The sequence below is a fragment of the Echeneis naucrates genome, chromosome 2, assembly GCF_900963305.1.
Source record: "Echeneis naucrates chromosome 2, fEcheNa1.1, whole genome shotgun sequence".
Taxonomy (NCBI): Eukaryota; Metazoa; Chordata; class Actinopteri; order Carangiformes; family Echeneidae; genus Echeneis; species Echeneis naucrates.
The window spans coordinates 19,673,429-19,700,928 of NC_042512.1; the positions used below are offsets into that span (position 1 = coordinate 19,673,429).

A 27,500-nucleotide genomic window follows, 5' to 3' on the forward strand; every position below is an offset into this window, starting at 1 on the left:
GTAGTGATTTTATTTCTCCACAAGATGGAGCCATTTCCCAGTTCATGTTCTTTCACAACTAAATTCACAGGCTTGATTTTTGAATGCATTTTAAATATCAACGAAATAACAAAAGAACTATTTGTTTAACATTCTGGTGCAGACAGGTGGAGAACAAATCAAACTTTCTGATCAAACTGCTGTTTAAAGAAAATATTCCTGTTGATGTAATGATTTTATTTCTCCACAAGATGGAGCCATATGTCTGTTTAATTTGTCTTTTATTTTTACTGGCAACGGAAGTAGTTTTGTTTTTACCTCTGACGAAAGTAATTTTACTTGTATTAATCTGCGAAGTAGTTTTATTTTCTTTATTCTCAATGGAAGTAGTATTTTCTTTTCACCTGTAACGAAGGTGTTTTTACTTTTATTAATCTGCGGCGGAAGGAATTTAAATTTTGTAATGATTTTATTTCTCCACGTGATGGCGCCATTTCCCGGTTCATTTTCTTTAACAATTAAATTTACAGGCTTGATTTTTGAATGCAGGATTGTGGCTTAAATATCCACGAAATAACAAAAGAACTATTTGTTTAACATTCTGCAGACAGGTGGAGAATCTTCGATTAGTTAGATGGCGCTATATGTCTGTTTTCTTTTATTTTTTTTACCTGCAACGGAAGTAGTGTTGTTTTTATTTGCATGTGACGGAAGTAGTTTTTTTTTCTTTTACCTGTTACTTTTCTTAATGTGCGACGGAAGTCTTTTTTTTTTTTCACCTGTGGCGGAAGTAGACAGAGCAGCTGTTTCCGGGGCGGAGCGTTCTTCCAGCCAACAGGTAACTCATGTTCACTGACAGAATGTGTTATTATTCAGACTTTAAAGAAGAGTTTAAAGAAAGCGGACGCTAATGTCTCAATGTTTTAGTTTTATCTCGAATCGTTACAACTTATTTCTGATGACATTTAAACTGCATCAGTACAAATTTATAAAAAGGGAAAAAAAGATCGTCTCCACGTTGTTTGTTTGTTGTGGTTGTGTACTTTGAGTAAACCGGACAAACACACACCGGCCTTCTCCACATGTGAACCTGATATTTTAGTTTTATTTTATTTCTGCAGAACGAACATCCAGATTATTGTCAGCCTTCAGTTTTATATATTAATTCAGTAATTCCAACGTAAAACAGGAAGTCTGAAGTGTTGCTGCACAAACTTCTGATAAAAAAGGTGCCCATCATGGAGGCCCCCAAACAATGGCCCCACTGAAGGAGCTGCAGGAGGTTTATTTTTGTCTTTGGAGTCTCAGGATGAACCAGGTCAGGCCTGTTTCCACAGCAGATGAAACGGAGCGTCGGCTTTTCATCGCTCCACCTGAAAAGCTCAAAGCTTCTCTATTTATCCTGAATGAATGGAGAAGGGAGCGTCTCCTCTGTGATCCTGGACCAGATCAGGAGACAGAACCGACCCAATGAGTTTCAGACTGAACGCTCAGTCTGTTTTTCTGCGTCTGCAAACAGAAGAGTTTCAGTTTGAGTCTGAAATAAATGTAAATTACAGCTTTAAATCTCAGACTGATTTGATGAACACACAACAGGAATGCTCAGAATCAGAGTCAGAGCACGAGTCTGTCAAGCTGGTTTGTCTCCGTTAACACAATGAACCCCCTCTCTTTTTGCGTGTCCTTGTGTGTGTAGGATTGTGTTGATATGGGAAAGACGAACACGCTTCTGGATTTGTGCGCTGTTTGTGCACGTATATAGGATCCTTCATGTGTGGTTTTGGATGTGTCTCTGACAGTTAATGAGCAACGATCACTGTCAGTCACAGGATTCGAAAGCTTGTGAGGGCAGAAAGGAAGTTCACTTTTCAACACATGTAATTGGTTTAAAGTTCAGAAAGTCGCCATGAACACCGATTTATTAGTTTTATTGTTACGTTGTGACCAGAAAACACTGAAGAGCTGCGACGCTTCACAGTTGATGGGACATTAATCAAAGTTTCATACAAATATAGAAAGGCCTGTTCATGTTCCAAACAGACAGAAAGTCAGCCGCCACACAACACGTAGAAAAGAGCAACAGGAAAGAAAACAGACGTACAAAAGAAGCATCAAAGCTCATCGATCATAACTGACAAACAGCTTTTAATACAAACTTTATCATCAGCAGAAAACAGAAATCTAAAGCTGCAGCTTTTAGCTAACAAAAATCAACATGTTTTTCTGATGTGACAGTTTCACTGCAGCTGATGAAACAAAGACGTTCTCTGACATCCAACACTAAACTCACAGATTCACTCTGAATTCTGTACGGAAACAAAATTAGCAGGAAAATGCAAAATAATTGGACTTTTTCAAATTAACATCATTTAAACGTGGAAAGACGGAAAGTTAATTGGACAAGAAGAAGGAACTAAAACTCAGAGACACAAAAATGTCTTTCGTTCTGTGTATAAAAATAGAAATATTGTTCAACCTTCACTGCAAAGCTGTGACATTTTGGCAAACTAAAGTTTGTAGGAAACAGGTTCAGCTTCGCTTTGATCGAAGGAATTCAAATAAAAACAGCAGGGGTCAGAGGTCGGAGGTCACAGTACGACTGCAGAGGTTCAGGTCTGTGGAGTCCTGAGGGGAAGAGAGGAGTGAGGTGGTGCTGCATCAGAATCAAGACGGGGACGGACAGATCGGCCCGAGGAGCTTCAGACAGCCAAGTCTCCGGAGCCGGTGGGACAGAAGGCAGCGCTGCGGAGCGTGTCCAGGCAGTTGACCAGGATCAGCGTCCCCGTCAGGTGCTTCCACCTCTTGGTGATGGGGTTCCTCATCTTGTCCAGGCCCAGCTGCAGCTCCTGGATCACGTCCCGGTAGCTGTCCCCGACGTGGGCGGCCCACGTCAGCAGGAAGTCGTACGCCGGCTTCCACATGGACTGAGGGATAGACAGGAGGACACGTTCAGCTGAGGACAACAGGACGCCACAGACTAGGCCTTGGACAAACCTCCTCACCTCGCTGTCCAGCAGGCCGTTCCTGTCGCGGTGCGGCGCCTCGTAGGCCTCCATCTGCTGCCTGGACACTCGGACCAGCTTCTCCGCCAGCTCCCTCCAGCGGGACGCCACCTCCACCGCCGTGGTCAGCAGCACGAAGTCCAGGACCAACCTGGCGACCAGACCCTGGCAGTCCATCTTCAGCAGTGCCTGAGTGGGGACACGCACACAGAGCGGTGTGACCTCCTGTCCACACACTATCAAACCATCAGACACCAGTTCATCATTTCCCGTCACCATGGCAACCCCAGCAGACCAGAGCCATGACAAAACACAGCTTGATGAATCTGCTGCAAGAAAAACCAGACACACACTTCTTTTATGATTTTTAACAGAATGTTTGTTCAGTGAAACTGAAGATCTTTCCTCTGATCCCGCAGAAACACGACTCAGTGACGACAAACCAGAACCAGAGACAGCTGGATGAAGCAGGTAGGAAGATTCTGACACTGACACACACAACAGACACACAAACTGTTGTGGTCTTATTCTCTCAGGATTTATCAGCTCAGTAAACATCCTTAGTTTCAAGTCTTCAATGTAGCATGATGTTCATTTTTTAAATTTGAAAATCCTGATTTTTTTCAGTTTTTGCTTTTACTCTCACTCTAAAGTTTTCATTTCTGTTCATTGAAATCAGATTGATATGAAACACTGAGAGACATTAATACTTAATCTGTGCCTGGTGACAATTTAATTATATATCAGTGAGGAAGACTCTGTGTAACAGGATCTTGACCCGAGTTTTTATCAACAGGTTTGAGTGAGCAGAGCAGCTCGGCTCTTATCGCTCATATTTTAATTAAAACCCACCGATGCTGTTGGGCCCTGCAGGGTGCCGGCGGCCTGCTGCAGTGTGGAAGCTCATAAAATCAATTTTCTGCTTCTGTTGTCTTTTATTTGTGCAGATTTGTGGGCTGGTCTCAAATGACTTCCACAGACTTTAGATGTTTTCCTTTTATTATAACACTTCCTGTCTCTGTCCCGTCTCCCTCCAGCCTGATTGGCTGCCCTGCCCTCATCTCTTCCCCTGTGTTTGGTGTATTCTTGCTTCGTTTTGAAGGCTCAGGTGGCTTTTTGAAAGTCCCCCACCCCATCGTCTGTTTCAGGTCCTCTTTGGGACCATGAACAGGTTTACGTTGTCCTGTTTAGACCATATCAGCCTTCAGTGAAACTCAACTGCTGTCTGTTGTTAGTATAATGGATTCAAACTTGACTGACAGAAGAAAGCAGCATGAAATGTGCTTCTTTATAATTCAGATTAGACAGTGTGTGTCTGTGTGTGTGCTCGCTGCTTTGAAGCTGCAGCTGACTCATTAGAAACGAGTGGAGCTCCATTAAATGAACTTTATGGAGGGAGAAGTGGAAGGCACACTGATCACAGGCTGTTCCTTCTGAGGTGATTTACATTAAAATACGGAGAGTTTGTCACTTTGTATCGTTAATAATCAGGATTTTACCCCCAAAATCAGTTCAGCTATTTTTAATGGGCTGGATTTATGGGCTTTATATAGAAGGTTAATGGCATCTGCGATATATTCTCTTCTTCTGTGGTCCTGAGGATGTGAGTCACCGGCCGTCAGGCGAAAGATGAATCACATCATGTTACAGTCAGGATAATTCATCCCGAAGGCCGGAGGATGAATCCACCACGGAGATCAGACTGAGCGCTCTGTCCTCTGTCCTGATTGGGTGGGCTCAGCTTGGACGACGGCTTCACCACCTTCACCACCTGGCTGACGAGCACCTCGGCCTTCTGCTGATTCGGGCTGTCAGTGTAAATATAGACACACAGAATGGGTGTGTTCAGCCGAGATTAAAAAGAAGGCACGATAGGGAGAAGTCAGAGCTTCAAAATAAAGGTTAGGGGGACGCATCACACACCTTCAACGGAAACAGACGAGGTTAAAAAAAGGTTTCAAAACTGAAACGTGAAACTGTGACTTTTCTTCGACATCACTTCCTCTTCCTGTTTCCTGTCTGGATCTGTCTGAGGCTGTAACCCAGGAGACGATCCTGATCCATAAATAGAGCAGCGTCAGATCGTGGCGATCTGCAGGACAGACGGCGCTGACAGCTGATGATGAGGATGGTGACGAGGAAGAAGAGCAAAAAGAGAAACAGAGGGACAAAGAAATAATGAAACACATCTTCAAACTTCTGTCGCTTTCCAGCAGACTGAATCCACTTTGGATCTTTTACAGGTGGAGCAGCTCGTTCCCAGCAGTCAGAGGAGGATCATTTCCCCTCGCCCCCCCCCCCCCCCCGTGCAGGGATCTATTATTAAATGACCCTCTCAACAGAAGTCGGCCTCCTCGTTTTGTCCTCTGCCTTTGTAACTGGAGTCGCGGCGTTAAAAGATCCTCCAGGGTGGTGTCAGCTCACATTTCACATGAGAACACCTGTTGGCTGCTGAGGTGGGGGGGGCTGATAGCGAGCGCTCGTTCTTTCATTTTTAAATGTTTCAGACAGAAACACGACACATTATTGTCTCTGCTGCATTCGTCCCCCGACAGAAGCCGTTCACTCCAACATGCTCAGGGTGTGACAGCTCTGTTGTTTCTGGATAAAATCAGGTCACTGCAGGACTGCTGGGGGGGGCAGATGTCGCAGGCCAAAGTGATTTCTAACAGGTGGAGAAAGGCAACAGATGGAGCTGTGACTACAGGAGGAGACGTTTCAGATTTGTCTGGAGGGAAAAAAGCCGACTGAGACGCCAGGAAGCAAAAAGATGATGCAAACAAGGAGAGTCTGACGGATCGTGAGATGAATAAATAAATTCCACAGAATCCTCAGAGGGAGAACCAGGACCAGGATCTCCTGCAGCACATAACCCAAACCACAAAACCTGAAACAGCCAGCAACCAATCTGTTCTTCAGGCGGAAAATATACAACAACAACAAAACATGTTTTCACTTTCTAGCCCGTCACAGGTGATGAAATGTGTCCTCGTTTCACTTTGCAGTTCATATTGTCTTATAAAAGCAGCTGAACGAGGCCCAGATGAAACAGTTTACAGACAGAAAAGCCAAAATGCTCTTTGTGCACACAGCAAGTGAAGCTGCCTCAGCTGCAGTTCAAGGTAGCTTTCAGAATAAAAGCTTTTTATGAAACATAAAAGGCTGCCTCCTGATTCAGAGAGATCACTGAGATTACAGGCTCACGTGGTTCTGCAGCCAAACTGGAAGAATCCTGCAGGTGTGTAGCTCTGAAAACGCAGCAGCTGGGAAATGAACTTTGCTTTTCTGATGAGGGGAAACCTTGAAGAAAAACACATCAAGGCCGCCGTGACCGAGTTGTTTCTGCTGAAACTACAGTGAAAGCAACTGCACCAAACCACCAGCCTTATTTTTCAGGCTGCAGGACGAGCAGCTGTCACCTGAGGGGCCGACGTCCTTGCAGGAATCTGGTGGGTCATGAGATTCCTGTGGGATTCCCATGGGATGAAAGACAGAAAGTGTCTTTCTTTGTGTTCATTCTGCCCCGGCTGCTCGGAGGTTGTGAGCTAAAATCTGCTCCTGTTGTGCTGATCAATCAGACAGCAAGCAGGCGAATTAGATTTTTGTTCTTTCTCTTATTCATAAAATACACAGTTTGATGCTAATGCAGCCAGAAAGTCTTTTTTTTTTATATTATTCTAAGACGATTTCAGCATTTTAAAGATGTTTCTAAGACCTCGTGTGAATGCAAAAGTCTGTGAGAGTAATTTTACTTGCGTCTTCAGATTTGACAAACATTTAAGTTTGTGTTTTTTAGTGGCTCAACTCGTTGATTTCACTCGATGTCCAATTTTAAAGCGTCTGCCAAGGCTGAAAGTTTGGGACTGAAAAAAGCAGAAGTTAAGTAAAAGAATAACATCTCTTACCATCATAAGTTCCCTCTGAAAGGACTTCCTGTCCTTGTTCTCCATGTTGGTACAGTCCTCTTTGAGTTTCTCCAGAACCGACGCCACCTTCTCCGGCTCGTTGTCCAGCTCGGCCCGGCAGAAATAATTCAGCGGAAGATTCCCAAATCCCAGAGCATCAGCGAACGCCCTCCAGTTCCCCACGTTCTCCATTAAAACCGTCCTCACTGTTGCGTAGATGTATGTAAGAAATTTGCACGGTTTCAGGATCTGCTCCAGCAGAATTGTGGTGGTCAAGTCCGGCCCACACCAATAAATGGGCTTGACTTTTCCCAGAACCAAAACGTTCTTGGCGTGGATGAGCCCGATCTTCCCCTGATAGTATCCGATGTACCACTCTTTGGTCCTCAGCTGTCCTCTCAGTTTGATTTTCTCCTCGCTGAGCAAAGCAATCACGTCCCCCTTCTTGTACTCCAGCAGGTAGGTGCTCTTGTGCTGCCTGATCACCGTTTTGATCAATTTGCCAAACTTCAGGTTGGTGACGCACCGGTCCTGAAACTTTGGGTATTTGGAGGTGACGGCCAGCGGGGAGAGGACAATCTTATCCACCTCCTTCTTCTTCAAGAACCTTCTCTGACCCGTTATTCTCGCCCCGGTCTTCGGTGGCGGCGGAGGAGTTTGAACACAGAACTGGGTGAGGATGCAGTCCAGAGCGTCCTTGACTTGGACTCTGAGAGTGAAGTCTGAGATGCTGTTGGGGTTGTGTGACGTTATCATGTACAGGAGCCTGTTAACCTTCCCCAGTTTGACCTGAAATCCTCGAATCATTCCGGCGCCCTCGCTCACCTTCACCTGGTAGTTGGACATGTTGGAGTACAGTCCCACCTGAAGGTCCTGAGGGAACCCCAGTAGAAACTGGTGCTTCCCCCACAGCTGGAGGGCCACCGGGGGAGTTGAGTTGGCCTGCCGACCCACTTCGCTTACCAACAAAGTCTTGGGGGCACAGTCATGCCCAAACATGGCCACCACTGTCTTGAAAGACGGGTGGATGTGCTTCGGTCCGTAAACACCCAACGTTACATTCCTTTGCACGTGATCCCACACAGTGGTGTTGTGGCCGATGTACTGGGACTGAACCACAACGGCCAGGTACATGCATGGCTCCAGACTGCCCAGCTGGACCTGGACTGTGTCCTTGTAGATGTAAGCATTGGGGATCGGGATGTAAGGCCCCTCTTTGCAGTCGCTGCGAACACACAGAACTTCAGCAGTGTGACAACTCTCCTTCTTCATGGTCACTGATACCTTCACCTCCAGCGTGATGAAGGACTTTGTCTCCATGTTGCTGAGCTTTATCTCCACCACCGGGCTCACAGTGGAGCAGTGGTCAGTGTTGAGCTCCAGTGGAGGGTCCAGTAAGGCTTTCATGGAGATCTGTTGGTAGTCTCCATGGCTGACGTGGCCTTCAGGGATGTGAACACTGATGTTGGTGTCTGGAAGCTGGACAACCCCCCCATTACTATCCAACCTGCACACTATGTTGGTCTCCACCGGCTGTGTTTGACCCCACCCAGGACTCTGGCCCAGGGAGTCAAGGTCATGGCAAGACCTGGCCAACTTCCTGTGGTTCAGCCAAGCAGTCCTGAAGTCCTCCCTGCTCTGAAACTGCTCTGGTGACGGAGCTTTAAGGCCCGTGAAGAATCCAGAAGAAGGTAATATTGGATTACACTGGGCCTGAAGAACAGACAGTTCTGACAAACTATGGGAACGTTTACTCCTGAAGAAAGGATTATCCCTGTGGAGGTGAGGTACGCCCTCCTGGTTTGGGCTGGTGGGGGTCGTATTGTTCATGTGGAAACTGCTGAACCCGTTGCTCACGTTGGAGCCGGACGATGGAAATCCAAGAGCGTCAAACAGAATGAGGTCCGCAGAGTTCCTCACGCCGTTGTCTTTGCAGTTTTGGTCTAAAGGACAGATAAAGGGGTTCACGGAGAAAGGGCTGTTTTGGTAAACTGGGGAGGGCTTCAGGCCCCCCCCCGACCACTCCCCCAAACCTCCAAACTCCTTTGACCCTTCCTCGGATCCCTCCCCAACGCTGTCAATCATCCCGCTGTCGCTGAGCGAAGAGTTCCTGAAGTTCACCGGCTGGACGTAGGCGGCCGGGATGTAGCCCATCTCCGTGTTGTTATGGGCGTACCACCACTCGCCCCCCGACATGTCCAGCACGTAGAGCCGATCACCTTTGGAAAACTTCAGCGTGGTGAAGCTGCTGGGACAGTAATCCTTGATGGCCACCACTTCCTGTGCAGCTCCGTAGGAGAAAGACGCGTCCAGCCTTAAGGCACTGGGAGAAGGCACTAGGAAGGAAACACACCACAGTCTGAATTCTGTCAGGACAAAATCCTGAGGTTTCCAGGAAGCTAATCTAATAACAGGCTGCGTGACCACATCGTGAAGAAATCTGAATTCTTGGTTTTCTGATCCGCTGAACATCAAGATTCAACGTATGAGCAGATCCGCTGCTTACTTAACTATTTTTAGTTCACCTCATTAGCGTATATAGAGCATGTCAACAAAGCTGCAACGGAAAGCAACTACTGAAGTGGAAGAGCCAGGAAATGAATGTTTCCAACAAATGATGGAAGAGCCCATGAAAAGGAAATGAAATATTCAGAACGAGGCACCGTCTGACTGGAACACTGACCTTTGACATCGTTGAGACTGGCCCCCGTCAGCCCCTCGCTGAGGTCGATCAGCGTCCCCTCAGACTTGCAGCGAGGCAGGATGTGGTTGTTGTTGGTCACTCTGATGATTCGATGGGCGGCCATCGTAACGTCGGCTCACCTGGGTAGAATTAAACACAAGAAGAATTTCACGGTGGGGGCGACCAGCAGAAAGGTCAGAGCACAAAAAAAAGGCAGACAGATATCACTGTGGATTTGTGCTTTCTTTTTTCTTTTGGAAGTAACTGAGGATGAGAGAAAGAAATAAGAAATGAGGAGGAGACGTTTTTCCAAATCAATGCAAAGAACAGCAGCAGTGAAGAGAGGGAGCGCTTCAGGGGAGAGAAATCGAAAAGGAATAATTAAACCTAAACTGTTTCAAGTGATGAGCTAAAGTGACAAATTTGGAGTTTGCGTGAGAAGAATCTTGAGTCTTCGATGGTTGTGAGACATTTTGGATTTTGTCTGAATGAGTGCTGTGTAGACTCAGAGAATTATGTACAGTAATTGTGTTTCTCTGATTCGTGGCTGGAGGCCTCGTCGCAGGTCGGTGCCTCCTCTGCTGTTTTCAGTTCTTCCAGTTGCCACTTTCCTTGTTGGAGTTGAGCTCTGATTCAATTTGTGTACGAAAACACAAAGTCAGCAGAGAACTGCAATCTGATTAGAGAGGCAGCGTGAAATTGTTTTGCAGCAAAACGTTGCCATCAGTCACAAGATGCTTTTTTATTCCAACACGACGTCAGGAACATTTGCATCTGCACACTAATGATGCCGTTCTAATCAGATTAAAGCAGCAGAGGCGGCCGAAGGTGCCGTTTAAGTGCCTTTTACTGATTATCTTCATTAGACTTTTAATGTCTGGAGCTGATTTTCCTCTCCGTGGTTTCATTCATTTGCAGTTTGTACCAGCTGTCTTGTTTTCAGTCAAAACTGAAGACAATCACTTTGCAAACGAACTGTTACTGCCAGCTTTGATATCAGATATTCTGCCTGAGCAGCTGGTCAGAACGTCCTCCAAAAAACATAGAATGAATTCAATCCAAAATAATCTGGAGGATTATCTGTAACACTGAGAACTCAGTCTGTAATTCTATAGACATGAACATGGAAACTGTTCTTGTACGCAGTCCCACAGCTCACAGCTCCAAGTTTCTGAAGCTTAAAGATCAATTGTCATTGTGCTGAGCAGATTATTGAGCCCCCTCCACAGGTCTATCCAAAGAGATAAAAACACACTCATTTCTTTTCACAGCAGAAGAATCACGATAATAACTGCAGGCAGAGAAGACATAACTTCATGAATTAAAGTAAATGAATGTTTCAGTGTTTTTGTATGTGAGATATCAGTTTGGTTCTGAAAGAATCAGCTTCATTTGTCATTTTTATTCACTTTACTCCAGAACTACCTTTACCTTCTCATGTTGGTATATTTGTGGTTTTAATAACCAAGAACTATCTCAATGTCGCAGAAATCTCCTCTTAGCCAATCAGGCTGAGCCTCTCTTCTGATTGGCTGACTGTTTTCTGACTGGACCTTTGAATTCTGAGTCCTCAGACCTCTTTCTGGCTTTTAGGCGTCTGTATTTTCCCACTTTTGTCTCTTCTGCTGGAAAAAAACTGAAAACTGGATCTGTTTCTGAGCAGCAGAGGAAGTTTCATGTCTGTTTACTGAGACATTTCATTTCCATCGTTGTCAGGGAGCATGTGGCCTGTCGATAACAGCCGCCCTCAGCGGGCATCGATCAATAACGAGCCGGCTGACAAAGACTCCGTCACCATCTGTGCTATAATGCAGAGGTGAGTCCTGCTAAATGCAGCAGGATGTGAGCCGCTCTGACAGATACTGAGGGGAAAACTGAAGGCTGCTGCTCTGGCAGACAGGAAATAATAAGACGAAGAATATAAACACAACCGGAGTGATGCTGCAGATACAGATACAGAAAGATGTACACTTTTCAATTACAGAGACGAAACTTCCAACAAATCAGCACCAAGCTGCCACTTCCACATCTGAGTCGGCGAAATGATTAACTTGTTTCGGTCAGGCTGACAGAGTGATGAAGCCACAAGGACACTGGGGAGTCGAAAGTTTAATTAGCTGAGAGTCGGCTCGTCCTAATCCACAGATGAGCGTTGCTATAAAAACCACTTCCAGCAGCCATATGCAGAGTTTATCATCGTCCCATCACATCTGTTTCAAATGAGCCGTTTACAGACCTGTCGGCGAGAGCCTGAGAAACAACACAACTGCTGGCATCAAATATTTAAATCTGAGTCTCCTCAGGCTGAAAACATTTCCCTTTCCCTTCAGCTCCATTAAAGGTCAGCTCTTTCATGTATTTTTCATGAAACTTCGGTCTTCTGCTCAAACATCAGGTCTGATGGGCCGCTCTGTTGCCATGCTCTTACTCCCAGCATGCATCAGGAGGCTGCGTGTGCAATTAGCAGGAGCTCGGGGCGCCCTTCGACATTCTTGGCCATCATTTGCAGTATCACCTTCTAATGTCTGTTGATGGCAGGTGATCGTGCAGGAGTTGGACTGCTGGGCCACCGTGGTTCAAATGTGATTCATGATCTTTGGAGAACTCTGAACCTGAAACGAAGGAGGAGCAGCTCAAAGTCTCTTCCTGCATCAGATGTCATCAGCTTGCACTGAAAACAGTTTTAACTGGATGCCATATTCCTGCCGGCTGCGACACGTCAGGGTTTTAACTTCAGCTGCAGAATTAAAAAAAAAAAAAAAAATCGTCTCCTTGGCACGTGGTCAATTACATTAGTCAGCGGCTCCACTGTGGCCTGACCACGCCGTTCATCACGGCAAGAAATCTGCACAAATCAGTACAATCGCTCTTCTCCCTCCCGTCAGGACAAGTTTACAGGTGAATGGAGCTCGTAAGCAGCGAGTGTTGGAGCCGCCTCGGCTTCACTCTGAGGAACAGGAAGTGGCATTCAGAGCGCAGCGGCCGGTCATTCTGAGGACAGCAGATAGTTTCATCTTCACCATTAAGTCTTTCAGATGTTCATTCTGATCATTCATTCATTCATTCATTCTCCAAGGTGGGCGGGGCTTGGAGAGGAAGGTGGCTGCTTGGTTGTGACATCACAAAGTTCCAGAAGTCCTGACAGCTCAGTTTGTAGAGGCCTGATGGATGTCCACCTTTAAAGGGCGACAGCAGGTGGACAAGATCTTTGTCCAGGAGTCCTTGACTGCACCGGTGGGGGCAGTGCAAACACTGCAGGAAGTGATGTCACACACACCCTCATCGTCCGCACAATCTGGAGACGACACACAACAACTTATCTACTAATGCTGGTTTTAGCCAGAGCCTGATCAGGATCACCGCAGACCAGATTCAGGAGGAGGTGAAGGAGAGGAAAGGAGGCAAGGAGGCAGGGAGGACAGGAGGCAAGGAGGAGAGGAGGAAAGGAGGCAAGGAGGAGAGGAGACAGGAAGGAAAGGAGGAGAGGAGGAGAGGAGGCAGGAAGGAAAGGAGGGAAGGAGGCAGGGAGGACAGGAGGGAAGGAGGAGAGGAGGAAAGGAGGCAAGGAGGAGAGGAGACAGGAAGGAAAGGAGGAGAGGAGGAGAGGAGGCAGGAAGGAAAGGAGGGAAGGAGGCAGGGAGGACAGGAGGCAAGGAGGAGAGGAGGGAAGGAGGCAGGGAGGACAGGAGGAAAGGAGGCAGGGAGGAAAGGAGGGAAGGAGGCAGGGAGGACAGGAGGCAAGGAGGAGAGGAGGGAAGGAGGCAGGGAGGACAGGAGGAAAGGAGGCAGGGAGGACAGGAGGCAAGGAGGAAAGGAGGGAAGGAGGCAGGAAGGAAAGGAGGGAAGGAGGCAGGGAGGACAGGAGGCAAGGAGGAAAGGAGGGAAGGAGGCAGGGAGGACAGGAGGCAAGGATGAGAGGAGGGAAGGAGGCAGGGAGGACAGGAGGAAAGGAGGCAGGGAGGACAGGAGGCAAGGAGGAAAGGAGGGAAGGAGGCAGGAAGGAAAGGAGGAGAGGAGGCAGGAAGGGCAGGAGGCAGGGAGGACAGGAGGGAAGGAGGCAGGGAGGACAGGAGGCAAGGAGGAGAGGAGGGAAGGAGGCAGGGAGGACAGGAGGAAAGGAGGCAGGGAGGACAGGAGGCAAGGAGGAAAGGAGGGAAGGAGGCAGGGAGGACAGGAGGCAGGAAGGAAAGGAGGAGAGGAGGCAGGAAGGGCAGGAGGCAAGGAGGAGAGGAGGCAGGAAGGAAAGGAGGAGAGGAGGCAGGAAGAAGAAAAAGTAAAGATGCATGAGACTCTGGGGGGAGGGGGCGGGGTTTGCAGCTTATCGGATGACCTTATTGACTAAGGTGGCACTGGGACACGCGCGCGCACGCGTATCGTTTTCCGCGTGCACAGCAGGCGCGTTATTGTTCCTCTATTGTTTCCGGTCACTTCGGTCATGAATGTAGATTTTCAGATGCACAGGGAAGAAGAAAGTCACACAAACACATGAGGATGTCATAAAGTCGACATTTGAATTTAATGTGAACTGACCTCTCACAGAAGCGGTTCTTCTTCAGTTTCCCGTTTTTTCTCGCGTCATCTGTCTCCAACACAAACGCTCATTCCTCAGAAAACATCGGCAGAGTCCGAACCAGAGTCCGATCCGGTTCCTGAAGTTTTTCAGTGCTCACAGATGGACCGACTCACCGGAGCCCCGTCCGTCTGCGCTCCGGCTGCTGGACTGGGCTGAATGAGAGTGGTGACGTCAGAGAGGGGGCGGGGCCACACGCACAGCTTTATTCCAGCTCTGACTGATCCATGTGATTAAAGCACACACACATTTATAAAGTCAATCATCCCTCCGTTCTTCGCCTGTGTAAAGACTGGTTAGTTCATTAGTTAGTAAAGTGCACTTAGATCACACTGAATGTTCATGTTGTGTTCATTTTGTGTAGTTGACATTTTAGCGGCAGCTAAAGATGCATCAGAATGAAAGACGATGAAGGAAATGAATGAAATGGAATTATTGACTGATAAACTCACCTTTATTGTTGACATTTGTTGTTTTTTGTTTTTCAGAGATTTGTGGGAGAAGGCGGATCGGACCTGCTCTGTCTGTCACACATTAGCCACGCCCCCTAATCCATCACCTGATGTACAGGTTGTTGTTGTTTCTCTTCTGCTCTTAATGTGGCTGCCATTTTTCTCTCTGGTTCAATTACAGCTCAGATTTAAGGTCATGTGATCAGTTTCATTAAATTGATCTGGAGGCAGATTTACTTCTCCATTAGAGGGAGCTCAGAAAATTTGCACTTGAAGCTGCCATGAAAAGAATGAATAACTGTTTCTGTCATGAATAAATAAAACAAGATGGACACCCCATCACAGACGGGAGCAAATGAGCCCATAAAGCTTCCTGAAGAGTCGGCGCCCATCGACACTTTGTTCCCCAAGTCGTCATGGAACGGCCCCCATAAATAAGGCTGAGAGGAGCTGAAGTTTAAATGGCTCCTGCAGCAGGATGACGCTCCGCTAATGAGCCGCGTTTCACTGGGAGTTTGGTGATTAAAGGCCGCGAGTGAGTGAAACTTCCAGACGACCGCCATCAACAACAACAGAAGAAGGAGCTGGTTTAAAACTGTTGTCGCCCACAGTTTAAAAAGTCAGCTGGAGAGTTCTTGATAATGACGAGGCCTAAAGTGAGAGGGAGATCAGCTCTGTGATGTCACAGAATAAACGGCAACATTAAAGGATCGAGGAGTCGACCAAGGAAACTTCCCTTAATGAGGAAACCTGTAAAAACTGGATGGGACCATTTTTAAAAAAAGAGATGATACCACAAGCTGCACATGCTGGAGGCGGGGGGGCTTCTTTTACGGGTGACAGGAGAAGCACTGCCTTCATGGGGGGTGAATTAAAGTCCACCTTCTCTGTCCACAGAGGATTTATCTGTCAGGGCGGCCGGGGCTGTGATGGATGTCTACCCAGCCAGTTATGAAGTGGCTGGAGATCAGAGCAGAGTCACCTTGACCGGCACCTTTTCAGAAAAAGGATTTGTGGACGGCGTGATGGAGAGGCTGCTGCTTCACTCTGATGTCCTCGAATGTCCCTGAAAGTGTCCACCTGTCTCGTTCTTTACCAACCTCCAGTTAACGAACATCGTCACCGTAAACTCCGCCCCCTCCCCACCTCCAGGTGGCTGGACAAACTGATGGATGACGGCAGACCAGTCCAGTCCACCTGATCTGGACCTAAAGGTCTCCGTCCATCAAGAGTTTCTGAGGGTTTTCATGGTCCGCCACAAAAAGAGGGAGCTCCCTGGAAAGATAAAGGTCTGGATGGGACTGAGCGGCCGTTGCTGCCCCGTAGTTCAGCTTTTATTTGAGGCCCAGTCTGAATTGGACGCGACTATTCATGAGGGCTGAATGGGAACTATGGGATCTGAAAAGGAGCTTTCTATTCACCGCTCTATCGAGGAGTCTCACTATCAGAGCAGCTCACTTTGCATCAGAATGACGGAGCACTCGCTTGTCAGCCAGGTTGGTTCTGGGAAGAAACTCCAGGAATTTGGTTTTATTTCAGAAGCTACACGAATGCAAATACAGAGGTGACACAGAACTCGCCCTAAATACTCAGAATGCCAGCAAAGAAAAGGGAAAGGCTGCACTGAGGTTTGTCTTTGTCCCTCAAACAAAAAGGTTGCAGAAAACTGCCAAAAGGTCTCAGAAAACCTCCAAATGAACCACGTGAAAGGAAAACTGTCGTTCTGTATTTTACGACTCAAATGATTTGCAGATGAATTCCTGAAATCATCAGAGATGATGCAACAAACCACCAAACCAGTTTAGATCTGTTCGACTCTCAGAGCAGAGACGGGAAATCTGCTGCCTCAACAAGAGATGTCATCCATTAGTGCTTTTCCTCTTCCTCTTCTCCATCTGTCTGCACCAGAGGCTTCACAACTGCTCACTGGAAATGATTTATTCATCATAGCAGCTTTAAAAGGCCGCAGATTAATGAAACACACGGACACACAAACACTCACCTGAAGCCTGCAGCCTCTTGTGCCCTTAGGCAGCATTTTTTAGGATTTAGTGTTAATTCCTCGAATTAGAAAATGAGCATAAATCATTTGATAATCCTGTGGAGGTTCGGTTAATAACCAGAACATCCGCAGCCTTTATGAAACGTTTCTTCAGTTTTCAGGTGGTTTTTTGGATTTTTCTTCACCTTCATGTGCAACATCAAACGTACCGAAGCTAATTCTGAAAATGTGATGCCACCAGAGGATGCTGCTTTCTGAAGGGTGCCCTTTAAATCCTCAAATCCTCAAATCCCTGGTTAGTAAATGATTAACATTTCACCGTGCAGCCGCCACATGTCTGCAGCGTTCATCATCCTCGGCCGCTCTTATCCAGCAAACGCAAAGAGAGCCGGACAGATTTAGCTTCACTGAAGGACACTCAGACAAGATACGGGATGATTAACACAGCATAATGATTTTTCCTCCACTCAGATGGATGTGAGCGGTTTGGAAGGAGTCTCAAATTATACAAATTCATCTTGTAAGATGAAAAACAGGGATGTGACATTAAAGCTCAACACAGTCATATGACCGATCAGAAGTTTGTTCTCATTGATGAGATTCTTTCTGCTTTTATCTTCTGTTAAATTGTCTCTGGCTCTTTGTTTCAGAGGAGGATCTCATCTTTGACTTTGTTATTTTCATTTCTGTCGTTTTGAAGAAGGATTTATGAACACGGCTGTATTTTATTGACTGTGAAGACAAAGATGTGTCTTCATCTGTCTGATCACTCCACAGCTGGAGGACGAGGCTCATCCTTGACCTCAGGTTTCTGGCTCAGAGAAGACACCGATCACGGCTCCTCCACGTCGTCCAGGCCAGTTTAATTACCCAACATCCTCTCTGCCCAGGGGTTCAACATGAGACAGGTAAATAAGTTATTCATGTTCCTCATCTGTAACAGCATCCACTGGCTTTACAGAATAATGAGCATCATCAGATCAAGGCCACATCAACACGTCGCTGCGATCAGGAAAGGCAGTAAAGAACGTTTTCTCCGAAATGATGCGGAGGAGACTTTTTGTAAAGGCAGATAAAAGAAATCAGTTTCATTTTTTGGATCGTCGATTAAACTTGAGTCAAACAGAATCACTGAAATATTTTAGATAAAATGTCAAAATCCTCGAAAATCTATGATGTGAATCTGATTTCTGTTTTTATAACACAAATATTTCTCCATTTTATGTCATTTTTTTAAATTCTTTTTTAAATTTCTTCCATCCAGCGGTCTGGCTGGATGAAGACCAGAGTACAGTCCAGATGTTAACCAGGTGTGTCTTTGCCGTCGTCGTCTCTGAGCCCCCTCAGCTGTTTTCATCCGACAGAGCTCCTCCCACATCCATCTCCAGATCGGAGGTGATAAATGAAGCCGCTGTGGAAACAAGACATCCACTTTATGAGGTCGGCCAGCAGCCGAAGTCATTAAACTCAGCTTCAGTTTCATCAGGTGTGTGTGCCAAAAAGTTTATAGTTCTTCCTGATAGTGTATAAATCTGACATAGCTGAGCATCTGCAGCAGGATTCAAAGGCCAAGTGGGACTTAAAGCGCCATTTAAAAGGTTAAACGGTCGTCTCACCTCTGGACCGGACAGACCGGACCGGGTTCTGCAGAACAGAGCTGCTCCTGGGATATGTCGGGTTTCAGAGGATTCACCTGTGGCAGGAAGTGAATAGTTAGAAAGTGGCCTCGCAGGAAAGAACCACATCACCTCACTGGAAATCAAAAAGCCAATCAGTAGCTGAAACAGGAAATGTTTCAGGACACACTCAAGGACACGAGGACGACGGGAAGTGTCCTCTGATGTGGAGGGCAGCTCATTATGATAATAGGAATTGGCCAGGGAGCTTTTCAACAAGATTAAAAACAACTTGATTAACCCGTCTGTCAGTCACGCAGCTCCACCATGAGCCTCTTTCAAATCCTGTGTGTGACACGAGAACCGCGGCGTCGAGATGAAGGAGTCTGTACTGATGGGGACTTTTAAAAACCTCCGTCTTGACACAGAGAAGTGAAATCATTCCTCATTTTGTCCCTTTAAACGTCTTCTGGATCAGAGATAGACTATAAAACTAAATAAGATGTGTGAGGCAGCAGCAGAAGCAGAGAGGATCATTTTTCATGCATCAGCTCCGTCAGGTTCAAATGAAACGGTTCCTCTGAGGACTTGAGTGCTTCATTTTTATGAGAGGATAAAAGCTGGGCCTCTCAGCCTGTGCTGTGATTTGGATGCTGATAGAGACTTCAAGCTTTCTTTACTGCTGCTCTCTGACTCTGTGGTTGTTTTACTGATGACCAGGAAACGATCTGTTGATTGGTTTTAAGTGCAGCTCATCATTTCCTGGACGTCAGTAATCTGGAGAAGTGTTGCTCTTCTGACCCGACGGGAGCTCAGCGTTCACCAGATGGTGTTGTTGTTGGTCAGGAGCTGTGTTTGTGTTTCTGTGGGAAGATTAGCTGTGACCCACTCACGTCACTGAGGCCACGTCTTTATTTACACCTGAAGGTTCCTCCAGTTTGGGCCAAAGCAGGAAATTCACCGACGGTGAGCTTTTGTGATGCAGTTTAAGATGAAGAGATTTATAGTTGAAGTTTTACTGAAGGTCAGTGGAAACAAAAACAGGAGGAATGTTTGGTTCTTGTTAACAGTAATTTAGACCGGAGGAAATCAAAGTGTAGGTTATTAATTCACCGTCTGTCTCCTTCAGTTCCCTTCTTCAGTTCCGCTCAGTTCTCTGGTGTGGGACGAGGTCAGATAAATCAGCTGTGGAGGAACTTCCTTCCTCTGCGTCTTGAATTCACCGGGTCACCAGAACGGTCGTCTCTAAACTGTTTATTGTTTCCCCTCAGTGAGGAGGTGGACGGGGGAAATGTAGGTGAGTGTGTGTCTGTGGGCCGCACAGGGCGCCTGATCCAAGAGCCTCTAATCCCGCGGCATGGCGGGGGGTGGTGAGAGTGGAGGCAGCAGAGGATTATGGGATTAGGAAGAGACAGATGCGACATGAGATGGCCACTCTGCAGCTGGCACGTTCAAAAGGACACCACACTGATGTTATTGTGTTATTCAGAATTGTCTGCATACAGGAGGACACAATGACACAAACTTTGGTGGCAAGTCTCCAATACAACATGATGCTTCAAATCCGGGACAGATTAATCTGATATTAAATTATGAACGTGATCCTCCTGAATTTCACAAATGTTATTATATTTTGGTCGTAATTTCAGTCAGTGACTTCACCACCTTTGTTTTTTCTCTCAGTTGATTGAAAGTCGGGTTTGAAGGGCAGCTCGCAGACCCAGTTGTTGTTTTGTGGTGAGATTGTGATGCAGCAACACAACCACACAGGGTCACCTGCTCTGAGCTCCAGGCCACGGAGGACAGCTGCACAAATCACCTGAACGGCTGACGGCAGCGATAACTCATTCCTCCGCTTCCTCCTCCTCCATGGCGCCTCCATGCGTCAGTGTGAACAACCAAATGAGCCAGATGGGATTTGGGATTGAATAACAGAATGAGGATTGGTCCAGATTATGCTGTGATCGGCAGCCAGACATCCAGGAGCTCTGCCGGGGAGTAATCCAGCCAGGACGGACGCCATGATACCACCGGGCAACATGTCGGCCGCTCAGCCTGCCAGGAGGTGGACGCTGTGAACCAGACCAGCAGCACAGTCCTCTGCAGGAGACACACGTGGTCTTTATCAGCAGCACTGAAGGATGCTGCAGCTGCCCAAAGGCCAGAAGCCTCGGCTCAGCTCTCATTTCCACCTCACACACTTTCTCTTGTCTTTTTTCTCCAGCAGCTCAGAGCTTCAGTCGGAGTCTTCAAGGGATCAATACAGCCGATCGATGAGGATGATTCAGTGTCAAACTGCCCCTGAAGATGGAGGCGCTCAGCCCCGGGGGGCAGTTCCTCCATTCACAAACGCTTTCACTGACATTTTAAAACAGATAGTCCATCAGTTTAACGACTGTTGCGCTTGATAACTAATTAATAATGAATAAATCACACACAAAAGGTAAAAAAACTCGATGCTTCTTCATAAACGTGACACTTTTTCTTGATGATTTTGTTGCACAGTGAAAGTTTAGTTGGGGATTTATTTTTGGTGCTATGCTTCCATCTGCTGCTCAAACATCTCACCTGCACGTCTCCTTTTGAAAGCCCTTTTTAGGTTATTTATTTCAAGATTCAAAGCCATCAAACACTTTTATTGCCCCTTTAAGACACTTCATCAATAATTCTAAAGACTTTTCAGCTTGATGACCGAACAGCTTCAGTAAACCCTTATCTGTACTTCCCCTTAACTCAACCCATAAAACAGAACCAGAAACAGAAACCCTTAACGCACTTTACTTCACAATCAGATGCTCAGTTGGACCTTTGGTGTATTCACTGACCTTTGATCTGATACTATTGATATTGATCAGATTTGTGTTCTGCTCTGCTGCCATCTGCTGCTCAATCAGCTCCATTACAAGAAAGGAACGAATTATCAAAGTTTTTCCTCAGAAGGATTTGGAGGTCAAGACAAAGCCCTTAGAGTAAATAATGAGCAGATCAGAGGTCAGAGGTCAGAGGTTCCTTCTGTAGACCTTATAAACCTGAAACCCTTAAAAAGAAAGACACCACTGACCGGAGTGTGTGTGTGTGTGTGTTAGTCAGTCTCAGGTTGTGCGACACTGCCAGCTGGTGACTCAGCGGCCTGGCAAACCTTTTCCAGACCAGCAGGAGGTGTGGACTCGTTGCCATGGTGACAGATCGGCCCCCCTGGTGGCCCGGCGGCCCCTAGGACACCCCGGGCCGTTTGAGGACGCCGTGTCCCGGGAGAAAATATGCAAAAAGAGACACAAGGGAGGAGGAGGAGAGGCTGACTGAAACGTCGAGGTGAAACGTCTTTATGGGTTTATTTTGTCTCATCAAAGAAACTTTTAAGATTTTATTTACTTCTTTTTCACCCTGAAAACCAGTTTAAGCAGAACACTTTTATAAATGTTGGCATTTAATGATTCATATCAGATAGACTGAGCTGAGAAGATTCAGTTTGTGTGCCTGAATGATTTCTACACTAAATAAATGAGGTGTCACTGCTGACACAGAGAGAGAGAGAGACATGACCGGTGATGCTCTCTCGGCCGGCGGCAGCATGTTGGGTTGTACAGTGGTTCAGTGTTTGGAGCCAACAATGAGGTGGCCTGTGGTCGGCCGCGTGAGGACGAACAAAGACGCCGTTTATCAGGTCGGCTCTGTTCTCCGGCACGCCACCGGCCGAGTGGACGGAGGTCAGAGGTCACGGAGGGGGACCGAGGAAGTCATCCGGGGAATTCGGCACAAAATGTAATATTCCCAAGTTACACCTGAAGTTCCCCCAAAATGAGTTATGCTGGAAAACAGCAGTTTCACCCTCATGACTGGAAGGACCTGTCAGTCCAATCAGCCTCATCTGGCTCATTTATTCTGAACTTCAGTTTCCAAACTTCCACAGAAACAACAGCAGCATCGTATTTTCCCAGCTGATGGTGTTTTTGGATGTCTCCAAACGTCCCCTCGGTCTGGAGGGAAACTAACGGCTCCGTTTGTGGACTCTCTGGGCGGCGGAGGGCACACGTCTGGCCAAATTCACCGCTGAAAAGAGCATCTTCATTAAGATGCACGGCCACACACTTCCTCTGAAACGGGCCTTTGTGGCCCAGCAGATGCCGAGCACAGCGAGGAGGGGCAGATAGATGGTTTCAGATCCATGATGGCACTTTTATGTCTGTTTGTCCGACTGAATTAGCTGAAGTGTGTGGCAAATATATCTCAGCTGAAAAGCCCCTCCTCCAATTTACCCATCATGCCTTTTTATAGACCTTTTCCGACTTTATGTGTGTCTTAATGAGCAGGAAGTTCATCTTTAAAGCTGACTCAGTGCCTGATGGTAGTTGTTTTATTCGATGCTAACATCACTGACCATCCAGGCAATGCTCAGGCCAAAGTACAGCTGACCAACAGGAGGTCACTGAGCCCATCTGGATGAATCCTCAGGCGACCATGAACAGGAAATCCACGTAATGACTGTCGAGCTGCAGGCGGTGCAGCTGGGCAGATCCTGAACCCCTAATCACCCCCAGGAGGGCATCTCTGACCGATCCTGTCAGGATGTTTACACCTCCAGGGGTCAACACTACCAATAAAGTTTAGTTTAACATAAATACACACTTTGTGTCTTTAAGCTGCTGTTGTAATCTATTACAGTCTTCAATCCTTTGAAAATAAGACGTCCTGTGACTTTAAAGCGTTAACTTTCAGGTCTCACATCGAACCCCATCATGTTCAGAGGACAAGTCAGTGGAGTGAGGAGAAGAGGACGGACGGGATTGGCCGGGCACTTTGATTGACAGGCTCCCGGAGCTCTGCCCACCACCCACCACACTCCTCCAGAATAAAAGCTGCAGTGCGACCTCAGACTTCACTCTGGAAACACAACACAACAGCTGGCACCAACTCTGAGGTGAGTTCAGCTTCTCTCATTTACGCTAAACACAAGAGATTTATTTTACTGCGAGAAGTTCAAAACAACAAAGTCAGCTGATCACAGTTTTCTGCACTGTCATGCTGGAAGGAGAGAAAGTGCAGTCATCAATTTATTCTCAGTCAGTCTGAGTCACAATTTATATTTAGGACATTTAACATTTACCCAGAAACTAATGAGCTGGTTTTAAAGGTCAAAGGCAAAAAAGGAAACTTTCTGTGACTGTTGAAGGTGATGATGACCGACCTGGAGACCTCGATGGCGACCATCATTGCCGTGTTTCAGAAATACTCGGAGAGAGAAGGTGACAAATACAAGCTGAAGAAGAGTGAGCTGAAGGACCTGCTTCATGACGAGCTGCCAGACCTGATGGCGGTGAGACGGAGCCCCAACGGCCAGATCTGGATCTGAGTTGATGTCAGCCATCTTGAATCCAGCTCAACCTCCATCCCACCATGCTGAGCTCTCTCTGTTTCTCCCCCCTGCAGCATGTGAAGGACCAGGCCACACTGGACAACCTCATGGAGACCCTGGACACCGACGGAGACGCAGAGTGTGACTTCCAGGAGTTCATGACATTCATCTCCGTGGTTACCGTCTGTTGCCATGAGTTTTTCGAGCATGAGGACGAGTGAGGAGGTGGGGCCCGGGACGGCGGCAGAGGAGGAGACGCGGTGAAATAATAAAAGAAGCAGTTAAGCTTAGCAACACACAACCTACTGATGAGGCCTTCAGGGCAGCGCAGGGAGGGAAACACAACTCAGCCAGGTCAGCCACGCTGGCTCGCTCTCCAGCTTCTCTGCATCCAGGTAGCTTTGAACATTTGAAACTAAAAAGCTATTCCTAAAAGTTAAAGGCAGACATTAAACTAACCAACGAATAAAAATCACTGCTGACGTTTTAGAGATTCCTTCAGAATAAAACGCTGCACTAAATCGACTCACAGGTTTATTGCTGACAGCTTGAGTTTAATGATCCGACGGAGTCACCTGGTGGAGCAGATCTTTATTAAACTTAGTCTTGGTCTTAGTCCTGGCCTTCGTTAGCTTTGACCTTTGACCTTTCTTCTGTTTCTGACTATAACTAAGGTAAAAACTGAATCTCAGTAACTTTTCATTTAATTCTAAAGTGACTCCTGAATGTTTCTTTAGCTCTTTTGGACTCATAGTTCTGGATTTGCGCCCACCCATGATCCTTTGCTGCACATCTTCCTCTTTCTTTCCATCTGTTCCTGTAAAAAATGTCTGAAGAGATTTTGCACTACATTTTCTGTCATTAACTGTCGCTGCCACTTCGATAGAAAACCGACCGAAGTCAGAAGTCGAATCCATGTCGAAGATGATTGTCAAAAAAAATAATCGACTATGTGAGACGAACCGGCTGTAGACGAGTTTCCCTCCCTGCTGCTGCTGCTGTCTGATCCTGGTAGAGTTCAGTAGAAACAATCTAGAACTAAAATCTAAGAAAACACAAATTAAAGTGCTGAAGGTGTCGGAGTCGGTCTGATGATGTCTGACCTGTTTGGATGTTGGTGATGTGAAATTAAATTATCGAAGTGTCTCTGAGTTTGTGGACATTTCATGTGTTTTCTATAATCATCTGTTTATTCAGTGAAACAGTCACACTTTATTTGTACATCGTTGAAAACATTCACATTCATTTACACTCAGACAAGCAATAAAATGACAAAGATAAAATATGAAATGCTAAGATTTAGGAAATATTCAAAAATAAAATAAACCTTAACAGGAAATAATCAGGACAAAAATAGAATATAAATAAATACAGAAATAATCCTCAGATCAAGGCTCCAAAACAAACAACAAACGGGAGAACTGATGAAACTGGCACAATTCAAACTATGAAAACATGGACACTCAGCTCGAGTTGACCCAATGCATTCTGGGAAATGTAGTGAAGCACTGACAGGCAGCTGCTGAACAAACTGAAGATCTACAGTAACAAACAAGCTGGAGGTGAGAGTTCACAGACACACACACACACAAATTATGTCTGTTTGTGTGTGTTCATGGATGATGTCACAGTTTTAGACATCTGCAGGTTGTTTAGCATCAGAGAGGCGGAGTCAGCGTCTCTATTGGCCGGCTGGGGAGTGGCTCCTGACCCCGGGGACCAGCACCACACCCATCAGTGTGTGTGTGTGTGTGTGTGTGTGACTGTTGTCCAGCAGATACTCTCTGGTGTTTCGTCTTCTTTCTCAGTGAGGAGCTGCCTGTAGTTTCTCAGAACTGGTGAGTTTTTAATCATTTTGGACGAAATAAACTTTAGATTTTTGGTGGTTCAGTTTAACTTTTTGTAAGTTTGTGATGCTTTTGCAGAAACTGCTGCCGTTCTCAGTTTCAGCCACTTGCAGCTTTGTTTTCTGAAGTGTGACTCTTCTTATCGGGACAAACACACAGACTGTGGTTCCAACATTCATGTTCAGTCCAGTTTCTGTATAACTGTAAACTTTAAAGCCTGATGTTGTTGCTTATCAATCTTTCGGATTAATGTGGAGGGCACATTCATGGTTCTCAGAGGATGACCCCCGGAGGATCTCTCCTCCATAACCAGAGCTGTTTTCTCTATCCAGGTAGCTGTCAGTATGGAGCCTCACACGACCCCCAGCCCTGCCCCTCCGATCTTGGAGGAAAAGCTTCCTGCAGGAACTGAAGGTACACTTCACCAACAGGCTTTATGCTAAGCTAAGATGCTAAGCTATCTGGCTTTCAATGTTTTTAATGCCTGAAGGGAAGAAAAAGTGGCGTTCAAAGACCCTCAGAGGGTCAGACTGCTGAAAACTGAACAGAAAGTCTGAACTCAGCAACAGCTGCCAAGGTGTGTGTGTGTGTGTGTGTGTGTGTGTGTGTGTGTGCGTGTGCGCGCTGGGAGTGTCTTATCAGAGAGCAGCATGGGAAGGCTCCTGCAGGGTCTGTTGCTGTGGAGATAAAGGATGTGTGTTTGGTCCCATCAGACTCTGGACCTGTTTCAGCAGAGATGAGCCTTCGGGGATCCATCAGGTCTTCACTGAATGAAGCTGCTGCGTTTTTTTCACACTTCATTTGACCGCCTGCTGAGGGGGCGTGGCCTGAGCAGAACTCCAGATGTCATGGCGGGTGGGGGGTGACGGCTCAGTGCTGGAAATCTGCAGGCCACAGCTAAAGGAAGAAGATCTGAAATGCAGGCACACTGAAAGTTTGGTTTTGTGTCTTTGCAGATGTAATACACTCGAACTCTGGAGCGTTAGCAGCGATAATTGGAGGTGAGAATCTGTTAGAACAACTTCCTGTGTTTCACTGGCTGCACTTCTTTTTCTCTTTGTCTCATTTTATCTTTATTTACCTTCCAAGGAATATTTGGCCATGACCCTTGACCTAAAAATACAAAAAGCTAACTGCAGGTTGATCTGTCAGAGACCGCCTCTTGTTGTAGCTAGGCGACGCCTGGCGGCTGTCGTGTGAACAGCGAGCTGTCTGACTGTTGGACTCGTCCCTGCAGGGGTTGTTGGTGGCATCCTGCTCGTCTTCATCTGTGTCCTCGCTCTGCTGCTCTGGTGTCTGTCCAGACAGAAAGGATCGTACGTCACCAATGAGATGGATGACGACGACGACATTGTCAACCATGAGGATGGAGATGGAGATGAAGATGAGTTTGTCAGCTCTGACGTGGAGCCTGTGAAGGTCAAAGAGGAGGACTAATCCCTGGAGATGTCCAGCTGCTCTTTGTTACACACTCCAGATGTGAAATTCCTTTTTTTTTTTTTTGACCTGTTGTTTTCCAAAAGTGAAGGATGTCTCAAAGCTGCATGGAACAAATTTGCTCTTTGGCTGATCCAAAGAGAAAAACAACTTTTATTTCACTTAAAATACTGAACATAATAGAGGAAAATGCCTATTTTTACAGAATAACAACGTTAGATTTCGTGTTTTGAATGTTTGAACGCTGTCATGCCTTCTGTGGACTGAATCACAGCTCCTGTAACTCTTCCAGACAAATTAGATTTTTACAGCAAACGAAACTCCCTTTTTCTTCTAAAAGAGCCTGTGAGGTCAAACTAACGAACTTCCCAGACGATGACAAACATTTACTGGCTGGTGATTTTCCATGCTGTCATATTTGACGCCCCTGATGATGACACAACGGCCTGTTGAGAAATCAAATCTGGGCCGAAGAGTTCATCATCATTTCACTCACTTTTCACTTTTTACAGTCAACAAAACGTCATGGTTTTCTTTCGTTAAAAACGGTGCAAGTTCAGGAATTTAAATATCTGAATACTCCTTAAAATATTTTTTTACACATGTGATTGCTGAATAGTTTTACTTTTATTAGAATAAAGTCTTAATTTTTGA

At 46.4% G+C, this 27,500-nt stretch overlaps 2 protein-coding genes across 3 annotated transcripts; one reads left to right on the plus strand and one right to left on the minus strand.

Moving 5' to 3' along the window:
- Positions 1–796: 796 nt before the first annotated feature.
- On the plus strand, positions 797–27,500 carry s100b (S100 calcium binding protein, beta (neural)). 2 transcript variants are annotated; one of them, XM_029519240.1, is made up of 12 exons: positions 797–817; positions 3,401–3,452; positions 14,628–14,709; positions 17,371–17,501; positions 17,858–18,079; positions 21,296–21,521; positions 22,926–23,127; positions 23,380–23,523; positions 23,637–25,400; positions 25,742–25,823; positions 26,366–26,410; positions 26,647–27,500. In XM_029519240.1, exons 8-9 carry the CDS (start codon positions 23,383–23,385, stop codon positions 23,781–23,783), a joined length of 288 nt encoding a protein of 95 aa, XP_029375100.1. In that variant the 5' UTR covers positions 797–817; positions 3,401–3,452; positions 14,628–14,709; positions 17,371–17,501; positions 17,858–18,079; positions 21,296–21,521; positions 22,926–23,127; positions 23,380–23,382; the 3' UTR covers positions 23,784–25,400; positions 25,742–25,823; positions 26,366–26,410; positions 26,647–27,500. The 2 variants fall into 2 exon arrangements, with proteins under 2 accessions (XP_029375100.1, XP_029375091.1); XM_029519231.1 differs by lacking the exons at positions 797–817; positions 3,401–3,452; positions 14,628–14,709; ... (3 more) ...; positions 22,926–23,127; positions 23,380–23,523 and having other exon boundaries at positions 23,789–25,400.
- On the minus strand, positions 2,370–9,693 carry LOC115054159 (SH3 domain-binding protein 4-A-like). Its single transcript, XM_029519219.1, has 4 exons — positions 9,570–9,693; positions 6,887–9,222; positions 2,982–3,170; positions 2,370–2,903 (listed from the first exon to the last, which is right to left on the minus strand). Exons 1-4 carry the CDS (start codon positions 9,691–9,693, stop codon positions 2,679–2,681), a joined length of 2,874 nt encoding a protein of 957 aa, XP_029375079.1. The 3' UTR covers positions 2,370–2,678.